This window comes from Bubalus bubalis, chromosome 6, assembly GCF_019923935.1.
Source record: "Bubalus bubalis isolate 160015118507 breed Murrah chromosome 6, NDDB_SH_1, whole genome shotgun sequence".
NCBI classification, from domain to species: Eukaryota; Metazoa; Chordata; class Mammalia; order Artiodactyla; family Bovidae; genus Bubalus; species Bubalus bubalis.
Genome location: NC_059162.1, coordinates 44,571,332 through 44,597,584, shown reverse-complemented (window position 1 = coordinate 44,597,584; position 26,253 = coordinate 44,571,332). Strand labels below are relative to the sequence as shown.

At 38.1% G+C, this 26,253-nt stretch overlaps 1 protein-coding gene and 1 pseudogene across 1 annotated transcript in view; one reads left to right on the top strand and one right to left on the bottom strand.

The window, feature by feature from the left end:
• SNX7 (sorting nexin 7) overlaps window positions 1-25,577 on the top strand; it is a 164,135-nt gene extending 138,558 nt beyond the window's left edge. Inside the window, exon 9 of the mRNA XM_025288225.2 lies at window positions 24,476-25,577. Within this exon, the coding sequence (XP_025144010.2) occupies window positions 24,476-24,502 (27 nt within the window). The 3' untranslated portion in view covers window positions 24,503-25,577. The remainder of the gene's footprint in view (window positions 1-24,475) is intronic.
• Window positions 11,164-12,464, bottom strand: LOC102394734 (annotated as a pseudogene).
• Window positions 25,578-26,253: the final 676 nt, after the last annotated feature.

The following is a 26,253-nucleotide window of genomic DNA, read 5'->3' as shown; positions in this document are numbered from 1 at the left end:
ATTTATTTGTATATGCAGTTTCCATAGAATAATATCAAAGTTCCATTACTAAGAAAAAGGGAAGGCTAGATATGAGGTAGATCACTAGCAATACTACTATAAATTCCATTTCCTATCACCAGGAATTTGGTGCAGTAGATCATAGACTGAAAGACTAAGTGTTCTGAAATGTTTGCAAGCTTGATCCCAGACTTCATGCCTTGACCAGAATCACTCTTGAAGGACATATGGTTTCTTTCCCCATTATTTGTTTCTTCTAAATTATCATTGTAGTCAATTAATTTTATTTTTTGAAATTATTATAAAATATGAGTATTGTCTAGAGAAACATCACAGTAACTTATCTTTTCCCTTTCCCTTCTTCCTCTTTTTCTCTTTATTATCATCCTTTCTTAAACTCATTATTTTTTTGAAGTTTTATGCTCTTATGTATTTCTGTCATATTGGAGTGCATTCCACTCTAAGGAATTCAGATTCTGACACTTAAAGGAAGGTAAAATTGTGTGCAATAATCAATATGTTTTTGGAGAGAAAACTTTTTTGTTTATCACAAAGCCCTAAAGAACTCAAGATGGCTTGATGGCATAATTCGTATCATCCAGTAAACTTGAAAGGACTAAAATGGAAAATGTAAGCCAAAGAACTATAATTACCCACTGCTAAACTTTAAGACTGAAAAATATATAATAGCTGCATTTTTTTTTTAATGAAGGTCTTATACTGATCCCTTTTCTCTAACAGGTGACATTAGTTGAATGTTCCATTAGTGATGTGATGAAAACCATAAAGAATTCCATTTAGGAAGTCAGTATTTTTCTCCTCTTGAAGGCAAGACTGCAAATACTTGAAGATTTGGGGGCAATTCCTTTAAAAAAAAATCCCCAAACTGTGCTACAGGTAAACTTTATAATCTTTTTCAACTAAGAAGCATAATATATTATATAGTCATGACATACGGCCCTAAAAGCTATAGAGAAAATTTAACTTAGTCTCTGAGTTTATGAAGAAACTGTGAACCAGGGTCTCATTCAGGACCAGCTGTAAATTAGTATCCAGTACAGGGTGCTATTTTACCCATAGCCAGGATTCAATTTCACCCATAACCAGGATTCACAGGTCCAAGAATCAAGTGACAGAAATAGAGATGGCACCACTCCCTATTACTCCTAGTGACCCACAAGCAAAATTTTTGCTTTCTGTTCTCACAGCTTCATGCTCTACTGGCTTAGAGGGGTTCGTTCCAAAGGGAAGAATATTACCATCAGGAGACACAACAATAATTCCATTGAACTGGAAGTTTAGACTGTTGCCTGACCACTTTGGGCTCCTCATGCCTTTGAATCAATAGACAAAGCAGAGGGTTACCATGCTTGCTGTCTGACTATGAAGGGGAAAGTGGACTTTAATAGAGATAAGAAAGAGTACCTCTGGAAAATAGAAGATGCCTTAGGACATCTTGTTAGTGAAAGGTTTTTGCTGAACCATGAAAGACACTGGGATTCTTGGCCTCCAGAGGAGAAGAATTCAATCTGGGGCCAGAGACAAGGCTTGATTGCTCAGAGCTTTTGTGTAATCAAGTTTTATTAAAATATAAAAGAGATAGAGAAAGCTTCTGACATAGACATCAGAAGGGGGCAGAAAGAGTGCCCCCCTGCTAGTGTTTAGCTGGATGTTATATAGTTACCAGCAGTCTGCTAATTAAAGAAAAGAAATGTCTCAAAACTCAGAGAATGGCACTAGGTGAGTCATCCCGGGCCATAACAGGATTGACATGTATCTTGAAGAAAGACAGATTTCCTACAAATATATAGTTTTGTATAGATTAGGAGAACAATATATGAGTATGACATACTGGCTTGTCAAATTGGTTCTGAGTCTAAATCTGAGCCTTTAGGCAGAACTGGGCTCCAAAATCACTGCAGATGGTGACTGCAGCCATGAAATTAAAAGACGTTTACTCCTTGGAAGGAAAGTTATGACCAACCTAGACAGCGTATTGAAAAGCAGAGATATTATTTTGCCAACAAAGGTCCGTCTAGTCAAGGCTATGGTTTTTCCAGTGGTCATGTATGGATGTGAGAGTTGGACTATGAAAAAAGCTGAGCGCCAAAGAATTGATGCTTTTGAACTGTGGTGTTGGAGAAGACTCTTGAGAGTCCCTTGGACTGCAAGGAGATCCAACCAGTCCATCCTAAAGGAGATCAGTCCTGGGTGTTCATTGGAAGGACTGATGCTGAAACTGAAACTCCAATACTTTAGCCACCTGATGTGAAGAGTTGACTCTTGGAAAAGACCCTGATGCTGGGAGGGATTGGGGGCAGGAGGAGAAGGGGATGACAGAGGATAAGATGGCTGGATGGCATCACCGACTCAATGGACATGAGTTTGAGTGAACTCCGGGAGTTGGTGATGGACAGGGAGGCCTGGTGTGCTGTGATTCATGGGGTCGCAAAGAGTCGGACATGACTGAGCAACTGAACTGAACTTAACTGAACTGAGGCAGAACTGATTTGAAGATAGAGTCTAGGGTAAATGCATAGTACATTAACATAGCTTAAGACAAACATTTCCTTAAGAAAAATGCATTGGTTAGCTCAAAGTTTGAGAAAAATTAAGTTCAGGTGGAACCAGGTGTCAATATGGCAACACAGAATTTTAAGAGAAACCTCTTTTTAAATTTGTATAGAGAAGGGGAAAAAATATAACACTAGCTTGTTTCCTCCTGCCACTTAAGAGAGAGATAAAAAATATCTGACACTTGCAGCCTATTTCCTCTGTTTGGAGACCCCTGGCTTTCCTGCCTGTTACCCTCTCAATAGTACCACGTCCTGTGACATGGCAATGGAAAACTATGATAATCCCATTCAAGGAGGGATACCAATGGCCCAGACCTTTTAAGAATGAAGTTTTCGGTCACCTACCAGGTAAAAACTTCAACCAGTCAAGCTGCTTGCTGAAGGTAAAGAGAATACAGAATAGGTAATGGAAGAAGGTAGTTATAAATACCAGGTACAACCACAACCGTGTAACCAGTTACCAAAATGAGGACCGTCGTTGTCAAGAGTATTACTTCCTTATTTTGTTATTAATGTTTGTGTATCTGTATTTAAAGCAAATATCTTTGTTTTCTTCCCTCTTTTATCTTTTACCATGTCACATCGGATGTATTGAATCTATATTACAGTATTTAAATATTGTTAGACTTAAATTAAAATGTTTAAGTTACAAGATAGCAAGGAGAATAGTAAGCATTATCCAAGGGCTTTGCATCTTCTGGGGAAAGGATGAACATGCTGTTTGTTATACACAGGATACTTGTATCATGACAGGCAAAAGTAGGATGTGGTTATTGTCTTTATTGGGACTTAAGTGTTGGTTTAGGAGATACATGAGGGGTTCAAGATGACCTAAAGTGGACTTGTGATGGCTGATTTTGAGTCAACCTGGTTGGACCACAGAAACACAAAAGATTGTAAGAGAATATTGTAAACAGCTGTATAACAAATTAGGGCTTCCCAGATGGTGCTAGTGGTAAAGAACCAGCTTGCCAATACAGGTATATATAAGAAGATGCGGGATCAATTCCTGGGTTGGAAAGATCCCTTGGAGAAGAGCATGGCAACCCAGTCCAATATTCTTGCCTGAAGAATCCCACGGACAGAGGAGCCTGGTGGGCTACAGTTCATAGGGTCACAAAGAGCTGGACATGACTGAGGTGTATAACAAATTGGACAGCCTAGAAGAAATAGATGGATCTTGGAATCATAACAACTTTCTAAGACTGAAGAAATAGAAAATCTAAATCAACTACAAGTACAGAGATTGAAATAGTAATCAAAAAGTTCCTCCAAACCAAAAATGCAGGGCTTTACCAGTGAATGCTACCAGATATGAAGAGGAGTGAACACTTCTTAACTTATTTTTTGAAGCTAACATCACCATCATACCAAAACCAAACAAGGACAACACACACACACACACACACACACACACACGTGCACACACACATTTCAGGTCAATGTCTCTGATGAACACAGATGCAAAAATCCTCAACAACATATTAACACACCAAATTCAACAATATGAGAAAAGGATCATATACCATGATCAAGTAGAATTTATTTTAAGGATGCAAAGATGGTTCAAACCAATCAACATGTGACACTGCATTAATAAAATAAAGGATAAAAAAGCATATGGTAAAAAGAAATCTCAAAAGATGCAGAAAAATTTGACAAGATTCAATATACATTTGATAAAAACTCTCAATAAAGAGTATAGAAGGAACATACCTCAGTATGATAAAGGCCATGTATGAAAACACACAGCTAACATCACACTTAATGATGAAAATTTGAAAGTTATTCCTTTAAGATCAGGACCAAGACAAGGATGCCCACTCTTTCCACTCCTATTCAACATAGTATTGGCAGTCCTAGTCAGAGCTGTTAGGCAAGAAAAACAAATAAAAGACATCCACGTTGAAAAAGAAGATGTACAACTATTCCTATTTGCAGATGACATGATTTTATGTATAGAAAACCCTAAAGACTCCACCAGAAAGCTATTAGAAATAAAAAACAAGTACAGTAGAGTTGTAGGATACAATATCAATATACAAAAATTTGTAACATTTTTATATGCTAACAATGAGCTGCTGCTGCTGCTAAGTCACGTCAGTCGTGTCCAACTCTGTGCGACCCTGTAGACGGCAGCCTACCAGGCTCCCCCGTCCCTGGGATTCTTCAGGCAAGAACACTGGAGTGGGCTTCCATTTCCTTCTCCAATGCATGAAAGTGAAAAGTGAAAGTGAAGTCTCTCAGTCCTGTCCGACTCCTAGCGACCCCATGGACTGCAGCACACCAGGCTCCTCCATCCATGGGATTTTCCAGGCAAGAGTACTGGAGTAGGGTGCCATTGCCTTCTATCAGAGTGAAAGACAACCCTCATAATGAGAGAAAATAATAGCAAATGGAAACAACTGACAAAGAATTAATTTCCAAAATATGCAAGCAGCTCATACAACTCAATATCAGAAAAACAACCCAATCAAAAAGTGGGAAAAAGACCTAAACAGATTCCTCCAAAGAAGACATACAGATAGCTAACAAACACACGAAAAAGTGCTCAGCATCACTTGTTATTGGAGAAATGCAAATCAAAACTATAATGAGATACCACCTCACACCAGTCAGAACGGCCATTATCAAAAAGTCTATAAACAATAAATGCTGGAGAGGGTATGGAGAAAAGGGAACCCTCTTGCATTGCTGGTGGAAATGTAAATTAATGTAGCCACTATGGAAGGCAGTATGGAGAGTCCTTAAAAAACTAGGAATAAAGCCACCATATGACCCAGTAATCCCACTCCTAGGCATATACCCTGAGGAAACAGAAAACTGAAAAAGACACATGTATCCCAGTGGTCATTGCTGCACTATTTACAATAGCTAGAACATGGAAGCAATCTAGATGTCCATTGACAGATGAATGGATAAAGAAACTGTGGCACATATATGCAATGGAATACTACTGAGCCATTAAAAGGAATGTATTTGAGTCAGTTCTTATGAGCTGGATGAACCTAAAACCTATTATACAAAAGAGTGAAGTGAGTCAGAAAGAGAAATATAAATATCATGTATTGATGCATATATATATAGTATCTAGAAAGATGATACTGATGTATTTATTTTCAGTGCAGCAATGGAGAAACAGATATAGAAAACAGACCAAAGGACACACGGGGAGGGGAGGAGGGAGAGGGTGAGATGTATGGAGAGAGTAACATGGAAATTAACAATACCATATGAAAAATAGACAGCCAAAGGGAATATGCTGTATGACTCAGGGAACTCAAACAGGGGCTCTGTGACAATCTAGAAGGGTGGGATGGGGAGGGAGATGGAAGGGAGTTTGGGGAGGGAGATGGAAGGGAGTTTGGGGAGGGAGGGGACATGGGTGTACCTATGACTAAATCTTGATGCATGACAGAAAACCACAAAATTTTGCAAAGCAAATATCCTTCAATTAAAAAACTAAAGTGGCAAAAAACAGTCCCATTTACAAAAGGAATAAAATACCTAGAAATACATTTAACCAAGGAAGTGAAAGACCTATACTCTGAAAATTATAAGACATTGTTGAAAGAAATTGAAGAAGACACCAAAAAAAAAAAAAAAAAAAGGAAAGATATTCTGTGCTCATGAGTTGGAAGAATTAACATTGTCAAGTGTCCATGTTACCTAAAGCAATCTACTGATTCAATGGAATCCTTATCAAAATCCCAAGGACATTTTTCACAGAAACAGAACCAAAAATTCTAAAACATATATGGAACCACAGAAGACCCTGAATAGCCAAAGCTATCAAAGACAAAAAAGAGCAAAGCTGCAGGTATAACACCTCCTGACTTCAAACTATATCACAAAGTTATAGTAATCAAAATAACATAATATTGACAGAAAAATAAATATATATATATATATATATATATATATATCTCAGTGGAACTAAATTGACAGTCTAGAAATAAACCCACCCTTATATGAAGAATTAATTTACCTTAAGAACATACAATGGAGAAAGGACAGTGTCTTCAACATCATTAATTATTAGAAAGATGCAAATCAAAACCAAATGAGATAGTACCTCAAACCTATCAGAAAGACTATCTTCAAAGAGGCAAGAAATGACAAATGTTGGTGAGGAGGTGGAGAAAGGAATCCTCATGCACTGTTGGTGGGAACCTGAATTGGTCCAGCCAGCATGGAAGACAGAATGGAGATGCCTCCTTAGATTAAGAATAGAAGTACCATATGATTCACCTGTCCCATTTCTGGGATATTAATGAATATGAAAAATGAATATGAAAGAATATGTTTTCAAATAATAAGAAAACAGTAATCAAAAAAGATATTTGCAACCCCATGTTCATCTAGGCAGTATTTATGATATCAAGATATGGAAACAACTTAAATGCCCATTATGGGATGAATGGATAAAGGTGGTGTTCTATAGGTATATATATATATATATTACCATAAAAAAGATGAAATCATGCCATTTGTCACAACATGGATGGACCTTGAGGGTATTATATCATGTGAAATAAATGGAGAAAAACAATTGCTGTATGATTTCACTCATATGTAGAATATGAAAAATAATAAACAAAAATAAAATAAATGAATAAACCAAATGAAAACAAATAAGTAGATACAGAGAATAGTGTAGTGGTTACCCACTAGTAAATGGGTAAAGGAATTCAACTATATGATGACCGATGGAAACTAAATTTTGGGTGGTGAGCATGTATATATATAGGCTTCCCTGGTGGCTCATATGGTAAAGTGTCTGTCTGCAATGCAGGAGACCCAGGTTCGATCCCATCCCCTGGAGATCCCCTGGAGAAGGAAACGGCAGTCCACTCCAGTACTCTTGCCTGGAAAATCCCATGGACAGAGGAACCTGGTAGTCTATAGTCCATGGGGTTGCAAAGAGTCAGACATGGCCGAGCGACTTCATTTTCACGTGTGTGTGTGTGTGTGTGTGTGTGTGTGTATACTCATTAAAATGAAAACCTACATAATGTTGTAGGTCAATGTTACTTCAATTAAAAAATACAGTACAGTCATGGAAATATTAACAATCAGAGAAAGAAACTTTATCACAAATTTGGTAGAGTTAATTTATTCCTTTTAGCTTTCAGAAATATTTCATAAAAGTAGATGGCACAGACTCTAATGTATAATCTTGTTGTGAGTGGGTGGTAATACATTAAGATATCTGACACCCAGTTGTTAGAAGATCAGAAAAACGCAAAGTCTAACTGAAAGGCTAATTGTGTTTTGTGTCACATGTGGCATCACAGCAAAGGGGAGGCACACCATGGGGGAAGAACACACTTTCTGAAGGCTGAGAGCCATTCATTTTGCAGTACGTCCAAACAAATCTTACAGAGAAGAATAAATGTGTTCCACCTTCCTTACCTTCATTCAGGAATTTAATAATTCATTGATCAAAAGATCTTTAAAAATATATGAAAGGAAAATAATTTATTGATATACTATTCTGACAATATTTCTCTGGTTTCAGTACAGGAAGCAAAGACACTGGACATTGATTGATTCAGTGATTATCAGACTCTTCTCTCTTACCACTCAACTTGTCTTGACTCAACTGCTAGGTTTCACTTTCAAGAGCTGTTATCAACTAGGCATATGGCTCTCAGTCTTTTGAATCCAATTTGCTTGAAACAATCAAACAGAATGCTGTACAGAGGGTGAAGAGGTGGAGAAAGTCATCCACTAACTCCAGATGTTTACAGGTCACTGCCCTCGCCAGCATACAGGCTGCAGAGCTCCATCACCGCTATTTTTCAAGCCCATAATTCTTTGGGCTTATGGCCCCAATAAAGTCTGATATAGAACTTTGATAACAATATAATATTGATTCTGAAATGATGTGTTTTAAATACTGTATACTTGATCCTTGGAAGCCTGGTTGCCTCAACAAATTTGTTGGCCTTTTTTTTTTTTTTTCCCCATTGTGAATCTTGAGTAAAATCAAAGGCTATGAGATCACAGTCCTCTTTCAGGAAAAAAAATGTTAGGGTTATGTAACCCTGTTTGATTTTATTAGTAACAATGGATAATATTTTCAATAATGGATAAAAATGTTAATGTGGCAATAAATTTATACACATAAAAGTCTTGATGAGACCAAAGCAATTATTATTATTACTTTTAAATAAGCAGAAAAATGAAATTCTGTGTATTATCTCACATAGCAATCAGTATGATTCACACCAAAGTCTGTGCTCTTAGTGTTAGTCTCTCAGTCGTGTCTGACTTTTGCAATCCCATGGACTATAGCCCTCCAGATTCCTCTGTCCATGGAATTCTTTAGGCAACAGTACTGAAGTGGATAGCCATTCCTTTCTCCAGCAGATCTTCCCAACCCAGGGAAAGAACCCAGGTCTCCTGCATTGCAGGCAGATTCTTTATCATCTGAGCCACCAGAGAAGCCCCCTCCTCTAAAGTGCCTTCTCTATAGAGAATTCCAAGTCTTTGTTTTTGATAAGCACAAGTTACTGGGCGTTTCCCTGAAGCATTGGGTCTACAGTGGTGGGGAGCCTTGGCATTCTCCAGCTAAATGCCTTGGAAAAGGATGAGGGTGTCAGGCAGTAGGAGGAAGAGGCACTGCTGCTGGCCATAGCCAGGATCTTTCCCCTTTAGAAACCCTGCTGAGTGGAAGGAGGAGGAAATTTCATGTCAACCAGTTTGGTGATCCAACCAGTCCATGCTAAAGGAGATCAGCCCTGGGTGTTCATTGGAAGGACTGATGTTAAAGCTGAAACTCCATACTTTGGCCACCTGATGTGAAGAGCTGACTCATTGGAAAAGACTCTGATGCTGGGAAAGATTGAGGGCAGGAGGACAAGGGGATGACAGAGGATGAGATGGTTGGAGGGCATCACTGACTCAATGGACATGGGTTTGGGTGGACTCCGGGAGCTGGTGAGGAGGCCTGGCATGCTGCGGTTCATGGGGTTGCAAAGAGTCGGAGATGACTGAGTGACTGAACTGAACTGAATTTGGTGATCTACCAGGTAGGACTGAGAACTAACTTACAATAGATGTGCTTGGATAGGCTTTTATCTTGTGGCTGTGTAAAGTTTCTTCACTTCCTAAAACATATGTACAATTAGAGAATGTGTTAGCAGAATGTTAAATTATGTGAGTCTATAAAACATGGCATTTAGATTGTATTGGGTTGGAATATTTTCAATAATTGAAAATATTGAAATTTCAATTATTGAAAATAATTGAAAATATTCATTGGGGTTTTTCTTTAAGATCTTATGGAAAAACCCAAATGAACATTTTGACCAACCCAGTAGTTTCGTCTTACTTTTAACCCAGACCCCATCTTAGACCATGTTGCTTCCTTTCTAATACTCAGTTCAGCCTGTGTTTTTTCTTGATGAAAAAAAATGCAGTTAGAAGGGAAATGGGGATAGGGAAGGTACAATTATCAATACCACTCTAAACTACAAGATTTCAGAGAAACTGTGCTGTTCTTCCAAGTTAGTCTTTTTCAAAGTCTCTTAATGTACAAAATGACATTCTGAGAAAAAAACCTCAATTCTGACTATTAGGAAGAAGTTTGAAGCAGGCCTATTAGTACTGTTGTGCTTACTGACCTTTCAATGACAAGGAGTACCAAGATATACTTTGTAAATCCAGCATACATGTACTAACCTATTTATTGAATACCACTCAAGATTTCTACTCCAGCTTTGCCATGGTCCTTTGGTAAATATTAGACCACTTTCCTCGGAGAAGGCAATGGCACCCCACTCCAGTACTCTTGCCTGGAAAATCCCAGGGACAGGGGAGCCTGGTGGGCTGCCGTCTATGGGGTCGCACAGAGTCGGACACGACTGAAGCGACTTAGCAGCAGCAGCAGCAGCAGCAGACCACTTTCCTATTGGAGAAGGAAATGGCAACCCACTCCAGTATTCTTGCCTGGAGAATCCCGTGGACAGAGTAGCCTGGTGGGCTGCTGTCCATGGGGTCTCACAGGGTCAGACACAGCTGAAGCGACTTAGCATGCATGCACACATTGGAGAAGGAAATGGCAACCCACTCTAATATTCTTGCCTAGAGAATCCCAGGGACAGAAGAGCCTGGTGGGCTGCCGTCTATGGGGTCACACAGAGTCAGACACGACTTAAGCGACTTAGCAGCAGCAGCAGACCACTTTCCTACTGGTGTTTGTTTTATTTAGTTAATATGAGTGTTCTATTCATGATACCAACAGGGGGTTTGTTATTCTAAGTTCTAAATGTGATTTCCTCACTTGATATTGTGGTGCAAAAATACATTTCATAGACTATTTGCAATCACAGATTATTTCTTCAAATACCAAAGACACTTTAGCTCTAAGGAGCTTAAATACTGTATCTTCAAAATCCTTCGATAAAAACATTAGAAGAAAAGAAAGGGATTCACAAGTGTTTTTTCAGTGCTCTCCAAACCCCACAGCACTCTACACAAGATTATTCCCAGATTGTCTATGACTCCATATAAAACCAGTTCAACTTTTGATTGACTTCGTGAGTCAGTTCAGTGAAATAACCTGTCAGTTTCATATTATATAATGGTCTAACCAATTTAACTGAATTGCTAGGGAGTTTGAAGCAACCAAGCAATCAACCCAGGCAAAGCAGTTAAAGTGATTTTACCTATAGGTACAGTCTGAGCATTTGATATGAAATTCTGTAAGTTGGTATGCTTTATCTACACAAAAATTATGTTTTCTTTATTATAAAATATCCTTATTGTTTTAGCCTGTATATTCTTCTAAAGTTAAGTTTACATAGAAACATCCTGAATTTTATTCTTTATTTATTTATATTTTTGTTGGTCAGCATAAATTTCCTTTAATAATTTCTCCATTTCCGGTAGGATTTCATTTTGAGGTTTAACATAGCAAACCAGTATAAAGTTTTACAGTTTTAGTAGATCTGGCTTCCCAGTTATTTAAAATAGAAAATGGAAATGCAAAGTTTACTTAAGAAATTTAATTTTTTCTTCTGTAATGTCTGTCTTCCTCCTCTTCATCAATCATCTTCTGCTTGTCTATCATTTCTTAGTCGATAGGTAGATAGCTGTCCTGTTCCAGATAAACACTTAGCTGACAGGGATTTCTGAAGAGATGCCTTTGATTTGCTCTTACGATATCTAAACAAGGTAAATCATCTGGTGGATACAGAGAATTTCGGAAAACCTCCAAGTCTTCATTAGTCTTTTGTTTATTTTGGTAGATAGCAGTGTAGACCTCTACAGCTTCACTGTGAAATAACATTTCAATAGTGATAGATTCTGAAAATATAGTCTTTATATCCTTTATTTTCTGCTTTTGAAAATTGTCAGTAGTTTCCTCCAGATGATGAGTTGTTCAGACAGCATCCACTGTAGCTGTTCGTAATTCAGTTTCTGACTGTGAAATAACATGTCAATCAGATGGGTTTCTCTGATGTATTCTTTCTAACTGAGTTAACTGTTTAGCTTCTTGATTCCTTGCTGTTAATATTGCTTTGAGTCATCTTATTTTATTTTTACAATGGTTCCATAAGCTTTCAAAGTTTCAGCTAATACTTTGACTTCAAATCTTTCAACTTCTGCCTGTCAATAATCCTGAAGTCTGGCAAACTCATCAGCAAAGTTCTTCAGAACCCTCTTTAAATTAGATGAGTCTCTACAGAGACATACACATTGATGTCATTCACCAGGAGTTCTGCTGTGTGACACAGTCTGGCAGTTTTCTGCACATAAGCAGCAGAGATTTGGCACAGCCCCCTAGATGCTTTTGCACATTTGTGGCAGCATCTTGTAATTGTCGGGTTTGAACGTCCTGGTTTCCCAAGCTGAGTCTCAACATCTTGCCTCATGCGTGACTGGAGACTCTGGGCTGTGGCCTGGTGACAGGGCCTCCAAGGCACCCAGGCCCATCCTGAATTTTAAGAAAAAGCAGATGTAAAATAAAGAATTTCTAAATTTATCTTTGTGGTTGGTTTAGTCACTAAGTTGTGTCCCACTTTTGTGATCCCATGGATGATAAACTGCTAGGCTCTGGAAAATCCATGGGATTTTCCAGGCCAGAATACTGGAGTGGATTGCCATTTCCTACTCCAATAGTCTACTGAAAGGGACTCTAATTTGGCAGTAAAAACCAAAATTAATACACAGTACTTTAATAGATATCACTACTCAAGAATAGTATGAAAAGTATTAATTTTAAAAAGATAAAGTATAAAATATTTACTGAAAACAGTACCCACTAAACAACAACAGTTCAGGTCAAAGCCATCTATTTTTTTCTTTTCTTTTTGTATGAGTTATTTCACAGAGGAATAGTTGAAACTCCATGAATGTATGTGATCCTCTGAACATTATGGTTGCTTATTCACTATTCAGAATGCTGAGGCTTATAGGTTGTCACTCGGAGTAAGAAAGAATACATTTAGGGATAGCCATTTCCAACTATGTCCATGTATAGAGTCTTCTCTTGTGTTGTTGGAAGAGGGTGTTTGTTATGACCAGTGCATTTTCTTGACAAAACTCTATTAGTCTTTGCCCTGCTTCATTCCGTATTCCAAGGCCAAATTTACCTATGACTCCAGGTGTTTCTTGACTTCCTACATTTGCATTCCAGTCCCCCTATGCTCTATACAGTCAGCAAAAACGAGACCAGGAGCTGACTGTGGCTCAGACCATGAACTGCTTATTACCAAATTCAGACTTAAATTGAAGAAAGTAGGGAAAACCACTAGACCATTCAGGTATGACCTAAATCAAATCCCTTATGATTATACAGTGGAAGTGAGAAATAGATTTAAGGGCCTAGATCTGATAGATAGAGTGCCTGATGAACTATGGAATGAGGATCGTGACATTGTACAGGAGACAGGGATCAAGACCATCCCCATGGAAAAGAAATGCAAAAAAGCAAAATGGCTGTCTGGGGAGGCCTTACAAATAGCTGTGAAAAGAAGAGAAGCGAAAAGCAAAGGAGAAAAGGAAAGATATAAACATCTGAATGCAGAGTTCCAAAGAATAGCAAGAAGAGATAAGAAAGGCTTCTTCAGCGATCAATGCAAAGAAATAGAGGAACAACAGAATGGGAAAGACTAGAGATCTCTTCAAGAAAATCAGAGATACTAAAGGAACATTTCATGCAAAGATGGGCTCGATAAAGAACAGAAATGGCATGGACCCAACAGAAGCAGAAGATATTAAGAAGAGATGGCAAGAATACACAGAAGAACTGTACAAAAAAGATCTTCATGACCCAGATAATCATGACGGTGTCATCACTGACCTAGAGCCAGACATCCTGGAATGTGAAGTTAAGTGGGCCTTAGAAAGCATCACTACAAACAAAGCTAGTGGAGGTGATGGAATTCCAGTGAAGCTATTCCAAATCCTGAAAGATGATGCTGTGAAAGTGCTGCACTCAATATGCCAGCAAATTTGGAAAACTCAGCAGTGGCCACAGGACTAGAAAAGGTCAGTTTTCATTCCAATCCCAAAGAAAGGCAATGCCAAAGAATGCTCAAACTACCCACAATTGCACTCATCTCACACACTAGTAAAGTAGTGCTCAAAATTCTCTAAGCCAGGCTTCAGCAATACGTGAACCGTGAACTTCCTGATGTTCAAGCTGGTTTTAGAAAGGGCAGAGGAATCAGAGATCAAATTGCCAACATCTGCTGGATCATGGAAAAAGCAAAAGAGTTCCAGAAAAGCATCTCTTTCTGCTTTATTGACTATGCCAAAGTGTTTGACTGTGTGGATCACAATAAACTGTGGAAAATTCTTCAAGAGATGGGAATACCAGACCACCTGATCTGCCTCTTGAGAAATTTGTATGCAGGTCAGGAAGCAACAGTTAGAACTGGACCTGGAACAACAGACTGATTCCAAATAGGAAAAGGAGTTCGTCAAGGCTGTATATTGTCACCCTGTTTATTTAACTTCTATGCAGAGTACATCATGAGAAACGCTGGACTGGAAGAAACACAAGCTGGAATCAAGATTGCTGGGAGAAATATCAATAACCTCAGATATGCAGATGACACCACCCTTATGGCAGAAAGTGCAGAGGAACTAAAAAGCCTCTTGATGAAAGTGAAAGTGGAGAGTGAAAAAGTGGGCTTAAAGGTCAACATTCAGAAAATGAAGATCATGGCATCCGGTCCCATCACTTCATGGGAAATAGATGGGGAAACAGTGGAAACAGTGTCAGACTTTGTTTTTCTGGGCTCCAAAATCACTGCAGATGGTAACTGCAGCCTTGAAATTAAAAGACGCTTGCTCCTTGGAAGGAAAGTTATGACCAACCTAGATAGCATATTCAAAAGCAGAGACATTACTTTGCCAACAAGGGTTCATCTAGTCAAGGCTATGGTTTTTCCTGTGGTCATGTATGGATGTGAGAGTTGGACTGTGAGGAAAGCTGAGCACCAAAGAATTGATGCTTTTGAACTGTGGTGTTGGAGAAGACTCTTGAGAGTCCCTTGGACTTCAAGGACATCCAACTAGTCCATTCTGAAGGAGATCAGCCCTGGGATTTCTTTGGAAGGAATGATGCTAAAGCTGAAACTCCAGTACTTTGGCCACCTCATGCGAAGAGTTGACTCATTGGAAAAAACTCTGATGCCGGGAGGGATTGGGGGCAGGAGGAGAAGGGGACGACAGAGGATGAGATGGCTGGATGGCATCACAGACTCGATGGACATGAGTCTCAGTGAACTCTGGGAGTTGGTGATGGACAGGGAGGCCTGGCGTGCTGCGATTCATGGGGTCACAAAGAGTCGGACATGACTGAGCGACTGATCTGACTGATCTGATCTGATTTCCAACTAAGATGTAATTTCTGGAAACAGAATTACACTGAACCTGAAAAAAAATGAACAGCATATATGGAATAAGGGTTTTCAAGGTATTACTATCAGGGAATGGAGGACAGTGATGCCTGAAAAGTAGGGAGAAATGTGGTATGCTCTATGAATTTCCCTATATTTCTATGTTGACAGGGCTTCCAGGCCATAGAATATGAAGACAGAGTCTGTCCAACATCCTGAGTTGAAGAGACAAATCTGGGAGTTTGAGGAAAAACAGCTGCCTAGAGTTTACCTACCCAAAGGGCTGCAGAGGAGAGAGCTGCACAGAAAGATAACCCGGAGATCTGAGCCCATCTCTTTGTTTCTTTAGCAGAGTGGTGATGAGTGAACAGGGGTGAGGAAACTACCCAAGGCCATGGGAAGAATCACCCGAATGGGTTAAAGATGACAGTCCCTGGCAGGGATACAGGGCTGATTATAGCCTTTCTTCTCTCCATACAGACTGAAAAACCTCCCGATTCATAGGGCATCATGGTGGGCTCACTGGTGTCTCCATCAATTATAGGATATTATATAGGATCTAAAACACTTCTCCAACCTCACCTAACAAATCTTAAAAGAAAGAACAAACAGTACCCAAGTAAATTAATTGTGACCCAGAACAAAGCTCAAGAATATTTACAATAGAAAAATATCCCACATCCAGCAAAGTGACGCTCACAATGTTGGAATTCAATAAAAAATGATTGAACAAAGTAATAGAAAAATATGACTCATAATGAGAGGGAAAAAATCAGTCAGCTAAAAGCCTGATGTTATAAATGTTATAATTAGCAAATAAAAACATTTAAATAGTTCTCAAAACCCTATTCTATATGTTAAAAAAGTATAGAAGTAGAAGATATAAAAAAGAAAAATTTCATTTCTATAAATGTAAATTAAAATGTTTGATTAGAATAACACAATGGATGGGATTTGTGAAAAAGCAACATTCCAGATGTAAAAATTTGCAAGCATGAAGACTTGGGAATATGTCTATTTACAGAAATAAAGCAGAAACAGAAATAAAGGAGAATTTTAAAAAATGGATAGAGAATCAGTGAGATGTAAAACAATGTTATGTGGCTAATATATTTAATGGAGTGCTCACAGAAGACAGGGACTAAAAAAATTTGAAGAAATAAAGACTGAAAAATTCCAAATTCAGTGAAGTCTATGATTCCACAGATCAATAATATCAATGAATCCCAAGTACAAGAAACAAGAATAAAATTACAGTTTGTCTAATGATGCATTTGTTGAAAACTAATGGTAAAGAGAAAATTTTTAAATCATACATATGATGAAGAATTTATATCCAGAATATATAAAAACCTCTGAAACTCAATAAAAAAGAGAACTTATTTTTTAAAAATGGGCAGAAGGTTTGACTAGACCAAAACAGATATACTATTGAGGCAAATAAGCAAATGAAGCAACACACAGCACAATTCATCATTAAAGAAATGCAAATTAAAATTGCAATGAGGAAACACCACATATCTATGAGGATGGCTAAATTTATAAAGACTGAACATTCCAAGTGAATGTAGAGTAGCTAGAACTCTTAGATAATGCTGAGTGCTCAGTTGTGTCCAACTCCTTGCAACTCCATAGACTGTAGCCCACCAGACTCCTCTATCCTTGGGATTTTCCAGGCCAGAATACTGGAGTGGGTTGCCATATCCTGCTCCAAGGGATCTTCTGGACCAAGGATCAAACCCGCATCTCTTGCGTCTCCTGCATTGGCAAGCAGATTCTTTACCACTAGCACCACGTGGGAAGTCCCCATATAATGCTGAAGAGGATATAAAATAGTACAATTACTTTGAGAGTTTGGCAGTTTCTTAAAAAATTACACCCACTTCTGCCATGTGATCTAGACAGTACACTCCAAAGTATTCATTAAAGGGCAATAAAAGTCTTTCCACACAAAGACTTGCAGAGTACTGTTCAAAAAAGCTTTGTTTAATTGCCAAAATCTCTAAACAAATCAAACAAGTGAACGGATAAACTTGTATTTTATATGTTTGTCACATAATTTTACATGCATATTATTTTATATAATATTTATAAAAATTAATATAATTTTATAATGTGTATAACATTAATATAATTATTCTATGCAAAAATTTATATAATGGAATTCTGCTCAGCAATAAAAATGAATGAACTGTTGGTATATTCTACACCATGAATTAATCTCCAAATAATTATGCTGAGTGAATGAAGCAAGTAAAAATAGAGTATACTCAACATAATTCTATTTACATCAAATTCTAGGAAGTGCAAATGAACCCAGAGTGACAAATTAGTCTGTGATCTAAAGTGACAAATTGCTTTGGGGACAGGGTATGTGGGTGGAGTGAGGAGAGGTTGGAGAGAGCATTTATAAAAGCATAAGGAAAGCTTTGGGAATGATGGACATGTTCATTACTTTGATCATATTAATGGTTTCATGGGTGTAAACATACGTCAAAACTCATCAAACTGTACACTTAAAATATGTGGTGTTTGCTGTATGCTAATATAACATCAATAAAGAAGTTAAAAAAATAAGTATACTTAGGAATACCTAGCTTTTCTATCCCTCACTACCCCTGTTAACACTCGTAGAATGTGCTGTCTTGGATGGCAAACTGTAAGTGGTAACAGTGGCAAAATAAAAGATACGTGTTTTCCTTTGACATTTTTGTGTGGGTGCTCAGTCTTGTCCGACTCTTTGTGAGCCCATGGACTATAGCCCGCCAGACTCCTCTGCCGGTGAAATTTTCCAGGCAAGAATACTGGAGTGGGTTGCCATTTCCTACTCCAGGGGATCTTCCTGACCTAGGGATCGAACCCACGTCTCCTGTGTCTATTGCATTGGCAGGCAGATACTTCACCACTGAGCCATCTGCAAAGCCCTGACATTACTATTGTCTTATTCAGTGTTACAGATGATTGGCCAAATATCTTTCTATATATACATTTTAGGGCCTTCCCAGGTGGCACTAGTGGTACCAGTGTAGGAAATGTAAGAGACACAGGTTCAATCCCTGGATTGGGAAGATCCCCTGGAAAGGATATGGCAACCCACTCCAGCATTCTTGCCTGGAGAATCTCATGGACAGAGGAGCCTGGCAGGCCACAGTCCACAGGGTCACACAGAGTCGGAGGTGACTGAAGCCACTTATCACACACGCATACACATTTTAATCATCTTGGAAACTTCTTCAATGGAATGTTTCTATTGGAGCTGCTATTTTGCCAATAACTAGTTATGTTACTGGCATAACGTATCTGTCCCCTCCTGGTCTTAGCCCTGGAAGCCAAAGGAAGAAAAGCATCCTCTGTGATGACTCACCAATCAGAGTTCATTATGCAGCTAACTCTTCAGCACTGGAATCATTTATTCCATGCTACTTGCCAGAGAAACTGTTCTTTGGGAAGTGTAAAACTTTTTAGGGAAAACATTTTTGTCGTTAAAAAAAAATTCATATTTCTTATAGAAAATTTTACAAAATACCCCTCCCCCAAATTTTAAGTATACTATATAGTTATAAGTGCTGTTTTATGAAAAATCATATTTATGTTATAAGAATGCTCTATAAAGCTATGTAACTGGCTCTTTTCATTTGATATGAAATGACATTTTTTATACTAAACATTTTAATGGCTGTCATAAATTCAGTCATTTAGATATACCATGATTTTTAACCTATCTCCTGTGTTTAGACATTTATGTAGTTTTAAATGGTTTACCCCTATAGATAACATTGCATCATTCACATTTTGCATAAAACTGCTTTCTTGGGGAAATTTCTCTGAAATGGCATTCTCTTCTTAAGCACATCCATAATCTAAAAATCCCTCTTTCTGGTTCAAGAATTGATTATTATCTACTGAACATTTACCATGCAAGATACTATATAGTAGAGGATAAGGACCTGAATGCAGTCAAGTCCTACAGAAGCTAAAGGAAGAAGAGATGACCATAGGAGTTTCAAAGTAATAAGTTTAAATTTGAATTTGAAATCTCTTAAACAGTATTTTAAAAATACCAAATATGGTATTGGAAGAAGAACGGTGGAGTGTGCTGTATATCTCTTCTTCTGCAGGAATTCTATGCTCTCTGTTTGGGTGTTTCCCTAGTAGTCTCCATTAGCATCAGTGTAACTTGAATCACTTGAATCAAGTAACTTGAATCAGTGTAACTTGAATCAAGGTTCATATGCTAAATAAAAATTACTTCTCAGTATGGCTGGGGTTTTGTTTTTATTGTTGTTGTTGCTGCGATCCCATGGACTGTAGCCCGCCAGGCTCCTCTGACCATGGGGTTTCCCAGAATACTGGAGTGGGTTGCCATTTCCTTCTTCAGGGGATCTTCCTGACCCAGGGATTGAACCCTCATCTCCTGCATTGGCAGGCGGTCTCTTTACTTCTGTACCACTAAGGAAGCCTGACTTAATGTCTACCTTGCTGATTTTAATGTTCATAGAAATGATACCAAGATGACAATTTTTGAGCTACTTAATGTTAGTATACAAAAAAAGAAAAATCCACATAAACTTCAAAAATTAGAGAATTTCATAAAATTAAAATGATGTATTTTTATTTTTTCAATGTGTATAGAAATTTACTTTCACAGAATTCAGATTTTATTATAAACACATTTTATTGGAAAGTGTGCTGTTGGAAATATTTGCAAAATCATTAGTGGTATTGGGTAGGCAAGAATGAACCATATAGTAAAGGATTAAAAAAAGAAAGAAAAAGGGCAGTCAGAGGCAAATTAAAATCCTGGCTGAATAAGCACAGTATCGGTAATAATGTTATATTGATATCAATGAAAAGACAAATATTAAAATGTACATTGAGGGTTATTTGAGTCACTACTGTGAAACATTTGAAAATGCTTAAATAAAAGCAAAAATAAACAAATGGGACCTAATTAACCTTAAAAGCTTCTGCACATCAAAGGAAACTATTAGCAAGGTGAAAAGACAGCCTTCAGAATGGGAGAAAATAATAGCAAATGAAGCAACTGACAAACAACTAATCTCAAAAATATACAAGCAACTCCTACAGCTCAACTCCAGAAAAATAAATGACCCAATCAAAAAATGGGCCAAAGAACTAAATAGACATTTCTCCAAAGAAGACATACAGATGGCTAACAAACACATGAAAAGATGCTCAACATCACTCATTATCAGAGAAATGCAAATCAAAACCACTATGAGGTACCATTTCACACCAGTCAGAATGGCTGCGATCCAAAAGTCTACAAGCAATAAATGCTGGAAAGGGTGTGGAGAGAAGGGAACCTTCTTACACTGTTGGTGGGAATGCAAACTAGTACAGCCACTATGGAGAACAGTGTGGAGATTCCTTAAAAAACTGGAAATAGAACTGCCTTATGACCCAGCAATCCCACTGGTGAACATACACACTGAGGAAACCAGAAGGGAAAGAAACCAATGTTCATCGCAGCACTGTTTATAATAGCCAGGACATGGAAGCAACCTAGATGTCCATCAGCAGATGAATGGATAAGAAAGCTGTGGTACATATACACAATGGAGTATTACTCAGCCATTAAAAAGAATACATTTGAATCAGTTCTAATGAGGTGGATGAAACTGGAGCCGATTATACAGAGTGAAGTAAGCCAGAAAGAAAAACACCGATACAGTATACTAACACATATATATGGAATTTAGAAAGATGGTAACAATAACCCTGTGTATGAGACAGCAAAAGAGACACTGATGTATAGAACAGTCTTATGGACTCTGTGGGAGAGGGAGAGGGTGGGAAGATTTGGGAGAATGGCATTGAAACATGTAAAATACCATGCATGAAACGAGTTGCCAGTCCAGGTTCAATGCACGATACTGGATGCTTGCGGCTAGTGCACTGGGACGACCCAGAGAGATGGTATGGGGAGGGAGGAGGGAGGAGGGTTCAGGATGGGGAACACATGTATACCTGTGGCGGATTCACTATGATATTTGGCATAACTAATACAATTTTGTAAAGTTTTAAAATAAAATAAAATTTAAAAAAATTAAAAAAAAAGAAAATGCTTAAAAATGGATCATTCACTTTGAAATGCTCAGAGAATTTTTATAACAATGGACCTTGTGAATAATGTCTGATTATTTAGAGAAGGGAATAATGGAGCTGGGCTTCCCAGGTGCTGCTAGTGGTAGAGAATCCACCTGCCAATTCAGGAGACATAAAAGATTAGGTTCAATCTCTGGATTGGGAAGATCCCCTGGAGATGGGCATCATAACCCACTCTAGTATTGTATTCTTGCCTGGAAATCCCATGGACAGAGGAGCCTGGTGGACTACAGTCCATAGCGTCTCAAAGAGTTGGACAGGAGTGAAGCGACTTAGCACACACACACATAATGCTACGGCTAAGTCACTTCAGTCGTGTCCGACTCTGTGCAACCCCATAGACAGCAGCCCATCAGGCTTCCCCGGCCCTGGGATTCTCCAGGCAAGAATACTGGAGTGGATTGCCATTTTCTTCTCCAACACACATAATGGAGCTAAGCAAAAATACTGGAACTTATTCTATTCTGGTCTGTAGTAAAGGACTGGAATTATCTGGACGGAGGGACATATGGCCATCTAGTCTTCAGTATTCAGAATTCAGCAGGAAACTGCTAAGGGGTCGTTACTACCATTAGTCTTCTAAAAGCAGCTGTGAATAAGATAGAAAATGATTCATAAATACAGACACGGGTTCTGCCACTCCATCCCCTATCAGCCCTAACAGACATTCTCAATCAATTGTGAGCTTTTCCCCATTAAACCTAACAGGAGCTCGGAATCCTTTTTAATATAATACCACACGTGTGTTCACTACCCACAGATGGGCTTTAAAGCTATTTAATATGGCTTCCAAATCTGAGATATATTGATGTTTCAGTTTTCTCCTTACCTGCTTATTTGATAGAACTCTTGTGAAGGATACATCAAATAGTTCATGTTAAAGTACATTGTTAATAAAATGCTATAAACTGTTAATGCAGAGATGACAGCTAGGATAATTATTTGTTTATGGTTATAAAAATGTGGCTAATGCACAAACAAGCTAAATGCCTTTACCTACAGCCTAGAAGCCCTTCCTGTAGGCAGACTTTTTGGTTAGAGTCACATTAACTCTATTGCACATGTGTTTTCCATTATACGGTGTGTTCCCACCGGCAGGGCAGAGTACTTGTCTTTCATCTTTGTATTTCTGGGACTTGGTATAACATTAAAAATATAGAATATGCTCAATGCTTGTTGAGCTAAAATTAGAATATAAAGCTAGATAATTCAAACTCGCCATTCACTTTTATTACAATCTCAGATGAGGCCAGCAATTCAGAGTTTCACCTTCCATCTACATTAGGCATTTTCCAGCCACTGTGAGCTTGGATTTTATATAGTTTAGTCTGGATGTCTTCACCCAATTCTGCTGTGATATTTATAAGCCAACACATATGATATTCTTCTAAATTATGTAATAATGTGCTTGCATTTTGCTGGAGATGGTTCCCAAAAGATAAGTATTAATCCAACCACAAATATGTTTACTTTCTGAGATTCAAGGACCTAAAATTGACTGTGTCTTTGTTCAGCCTTGCTACCAACTGCCAACTGATTTTGAGATTCAAAAAAAAAAAAAACATTTCTGTATGTGTCCTCTTGAGTATTGTGCGCTTTATTTCCTAAGAATTTAGTATTCAACTCACTCTACTCCCAAAGTGGTGCATTTTAGTTTATAGAAATATTGAGACAGCAACGCCCTAGCAAATTTGTTTTGGAAGAAGAGATGACTATTTCACGCTCATGTTCATACTGCCTTGAGAGAAATTTGTAATCTGGATCCCACAGCTGTTGCTGGGTGAACCTGTGGGGTCGTTTTCCTCTGGCTAAGCCAGTAGGGGGTTCCCACCTCCTGTCTCTCCAGCAAGATGCTCTCTGCATTTTTTATTACTTGTTGTAACCTTAACGACCATGTTTAGAAATGCATGATTTTTTAAAAAAATTCTCTTTATAAATTATGTATGCTGTATTGACTTAAAATCATGCTCATTCACAGGTTCTGCATTTGAGAGAAAACAAAGAGGATTTTTGGATAGGGCTAGATTCTTAATGTATTTTTCAAGAGAGGGAGCTAAAAGGGAAAGCTAATTTTTTGACTATCCTAAGAGATGGCTTTTGGACTGATGCCATAAAATCTTGTGTGTGTGTGTGTGTGTGTATGAGCACAAGAGATGTGTCCCTGAGTACTAGCAGGAGATTGATCTCTTTCACCTGCCTCTCCCACAGAGCACTGAGCTACTTCAACACGTGACTCCAAATACCAAGGCTGTGAGACCCTGTGATAGTGTAAAGCTATCAGATGGAGGAAAGCAGAGATGCCACATTTTAAGAGAGAGAATTTTCCAAGAGTAGACAGAGAGGGGCCGTGGTTGGTGCCAAATTTTCTGCACCACTATGCACCTCAGAGCAAAACAGTGTTTTGCAGATAGTAAATTCTAGCAAATATCAGTCTTTTATAGTCTATATTCTTTGAGGAATGTTTTGGTCTGTTTAATAATTATACTTTTGGGAGAAATGAGCTTGAAAACATATTAGCCATATGTGGTTTGCATAAGATAAATATACCAGCCTCTGAGAACACTTACTGTTTTTGTTTTCATAAAACCTGCTTTAGGAAGGAAAAATAAAGACATGTTTTCAAGGTTTGCCCCTGATATTGATGTTCTCGTTTTTAGAGTTTCTCTCTTCACTCTGAGAGGAGGCCTTGAAGTCTTTGGGCCTATTCTTATCCTTGACTCACTTGATCCCCAAAGTTGATTTCTCATTTTTAAAATGCATATGACTTCATCCATCTGTGTGAATAATAGCATAAGAATGAACTCACTGTTAAAAATCACTTGTGATTTGGAAAGGTTGGTTTCTATAGCTTTTAAGTGCATAAAACTGAGTTGATGCGCATAATGAGTCTTTTTATTTTTTATTCAAGAGCAAGATGTTTCCTTCACTGAGCTTTGAATGGGTCTTATGAAGAATATTTTCAAGTGGTGCCTGCATTTTGACTTTACAAGGCCATCATTACTGACTTTACAAGAGCTTCTGTGGATATATGTTGCCCTATCACCAACTTTGCTGGTGATTTAAATTCAGCACTAAATTGGCTCCAAGAATGTTAACCAATGAATTTGGATAGCACATTTTCTGACATCTTATCTAGGGGAATCTCAGCTGTTCCCTTCCAGAAATACGTTTGGAGCAGGGCTGCAAAGCAACCTTAATTACAGGGCAGATGAACCAGCTACAAATGGACATTCTACTACTACGTGGGCTGCAAAGCAACCTTAATTACAGGGCAGATGAACCAGCTACAAATGGACATTCTACTACTACTGTGTTCTGTTCCAGAGAAGGATGCAATCAGTTCAAGCTGTTTTTGACTGATGTTTCAGATCATGGTCTTGTAAACAGGTCTGAAAATAGCTGCTTTTTAAAGACTGAAAATTCCTGTAATTAGGGTATGCCTTAAAAATTAACCCTAAAAAAAATAAATAAATAAAGGTTGGAGGATGGAGTAGCTTTCAGTTTTGAATTGCTAGCTGGATGGCTGCAGCACTGTTCTTAAAAGAGGAGGAAGCAGATCATTAGAAGGGATGTGTCTAAAAGCTGTGTGTCAGAAAAGAAAGGAAAATGGCGTTTCCTGGGTGCTGGAGAACTGTATAATTAACTGGGATAACAAGCACTGATATTTATTGTGGTGGGATGCAAGGAAGAAGCTGAAAAACAAAACTCCTGGTGTCTCTGCTCCACATCTGCCAAACTAATTTGGGGGTAATTTTATCATTTTAATCTGCTGTGATGTTCTTCCCCAGTTGCTAAAGTACCCTGGTGTATACCAGATGTCAGACATTTAATGATGCCTCGGAGGCTCAGGATGGATTGGATTGCAGGTGTTTAATGCTTGCCAGGCCTTTAGATAAGCCCAGAAATTGGTGTTTCCTGGTTAGCACTGATTGACAATACTTCGATCCTTTAGTAAATGTTAATGGCCATTCTGGCCACTAGGAGGAGCTAGAGGCTACTCCATCCACTTTTATTTGTATCACCCAAGACTGGTGCAGATGTAAAAGGCTTCATTCAGGTACTCGGGAGCTAAGGAGTTAGCACTATGAAAGATGGAATTAAAACTCCCAGCCTATGGAGATATGGCTTGAAATACAGTAAAGTGACTAAGAGTGCATAGTTCCCAAAGGTTAGGACTTAAGTCCTGGCAAACCATTAACAAAACTCTGAGTCTCGATTTCTTCAACTTTAGTATAAGGATAATATTAGTATCTGTCTCTTAGATTCGTTGTGAGAAAAAATTAAAATTATCCAAATACAGAATTTAGCTTAGTGTCTGGTACAACCTAAATGCTGCTCCATAAATTTTATTTATTTTTGATACTATTATCTGATTGTGGAGCTTGTCTTCCAGCTAAGGTGAATGATAACTTAGGTTACCTGTATTATAATTCCCTTTCTAGAAGTAGTTTACCTGGATGTTTGAAACACTAAGTCTGGAGTCATACAGACTTGGATTAGAGTCCCGGTTTAGACACTCAATAAGTCTGTGACCTTGGGAAGTTTATTTAACTTTGTTAAATCTCAGTTTAATGATCTTTATTTTTTTCCTGCTTTATTGAGATACAACTGACACATAAAACCAGGTAAATTTAAGGTACAACATGACAATTTGATACAAATATATTGTGGCACGATTACTGTAATAG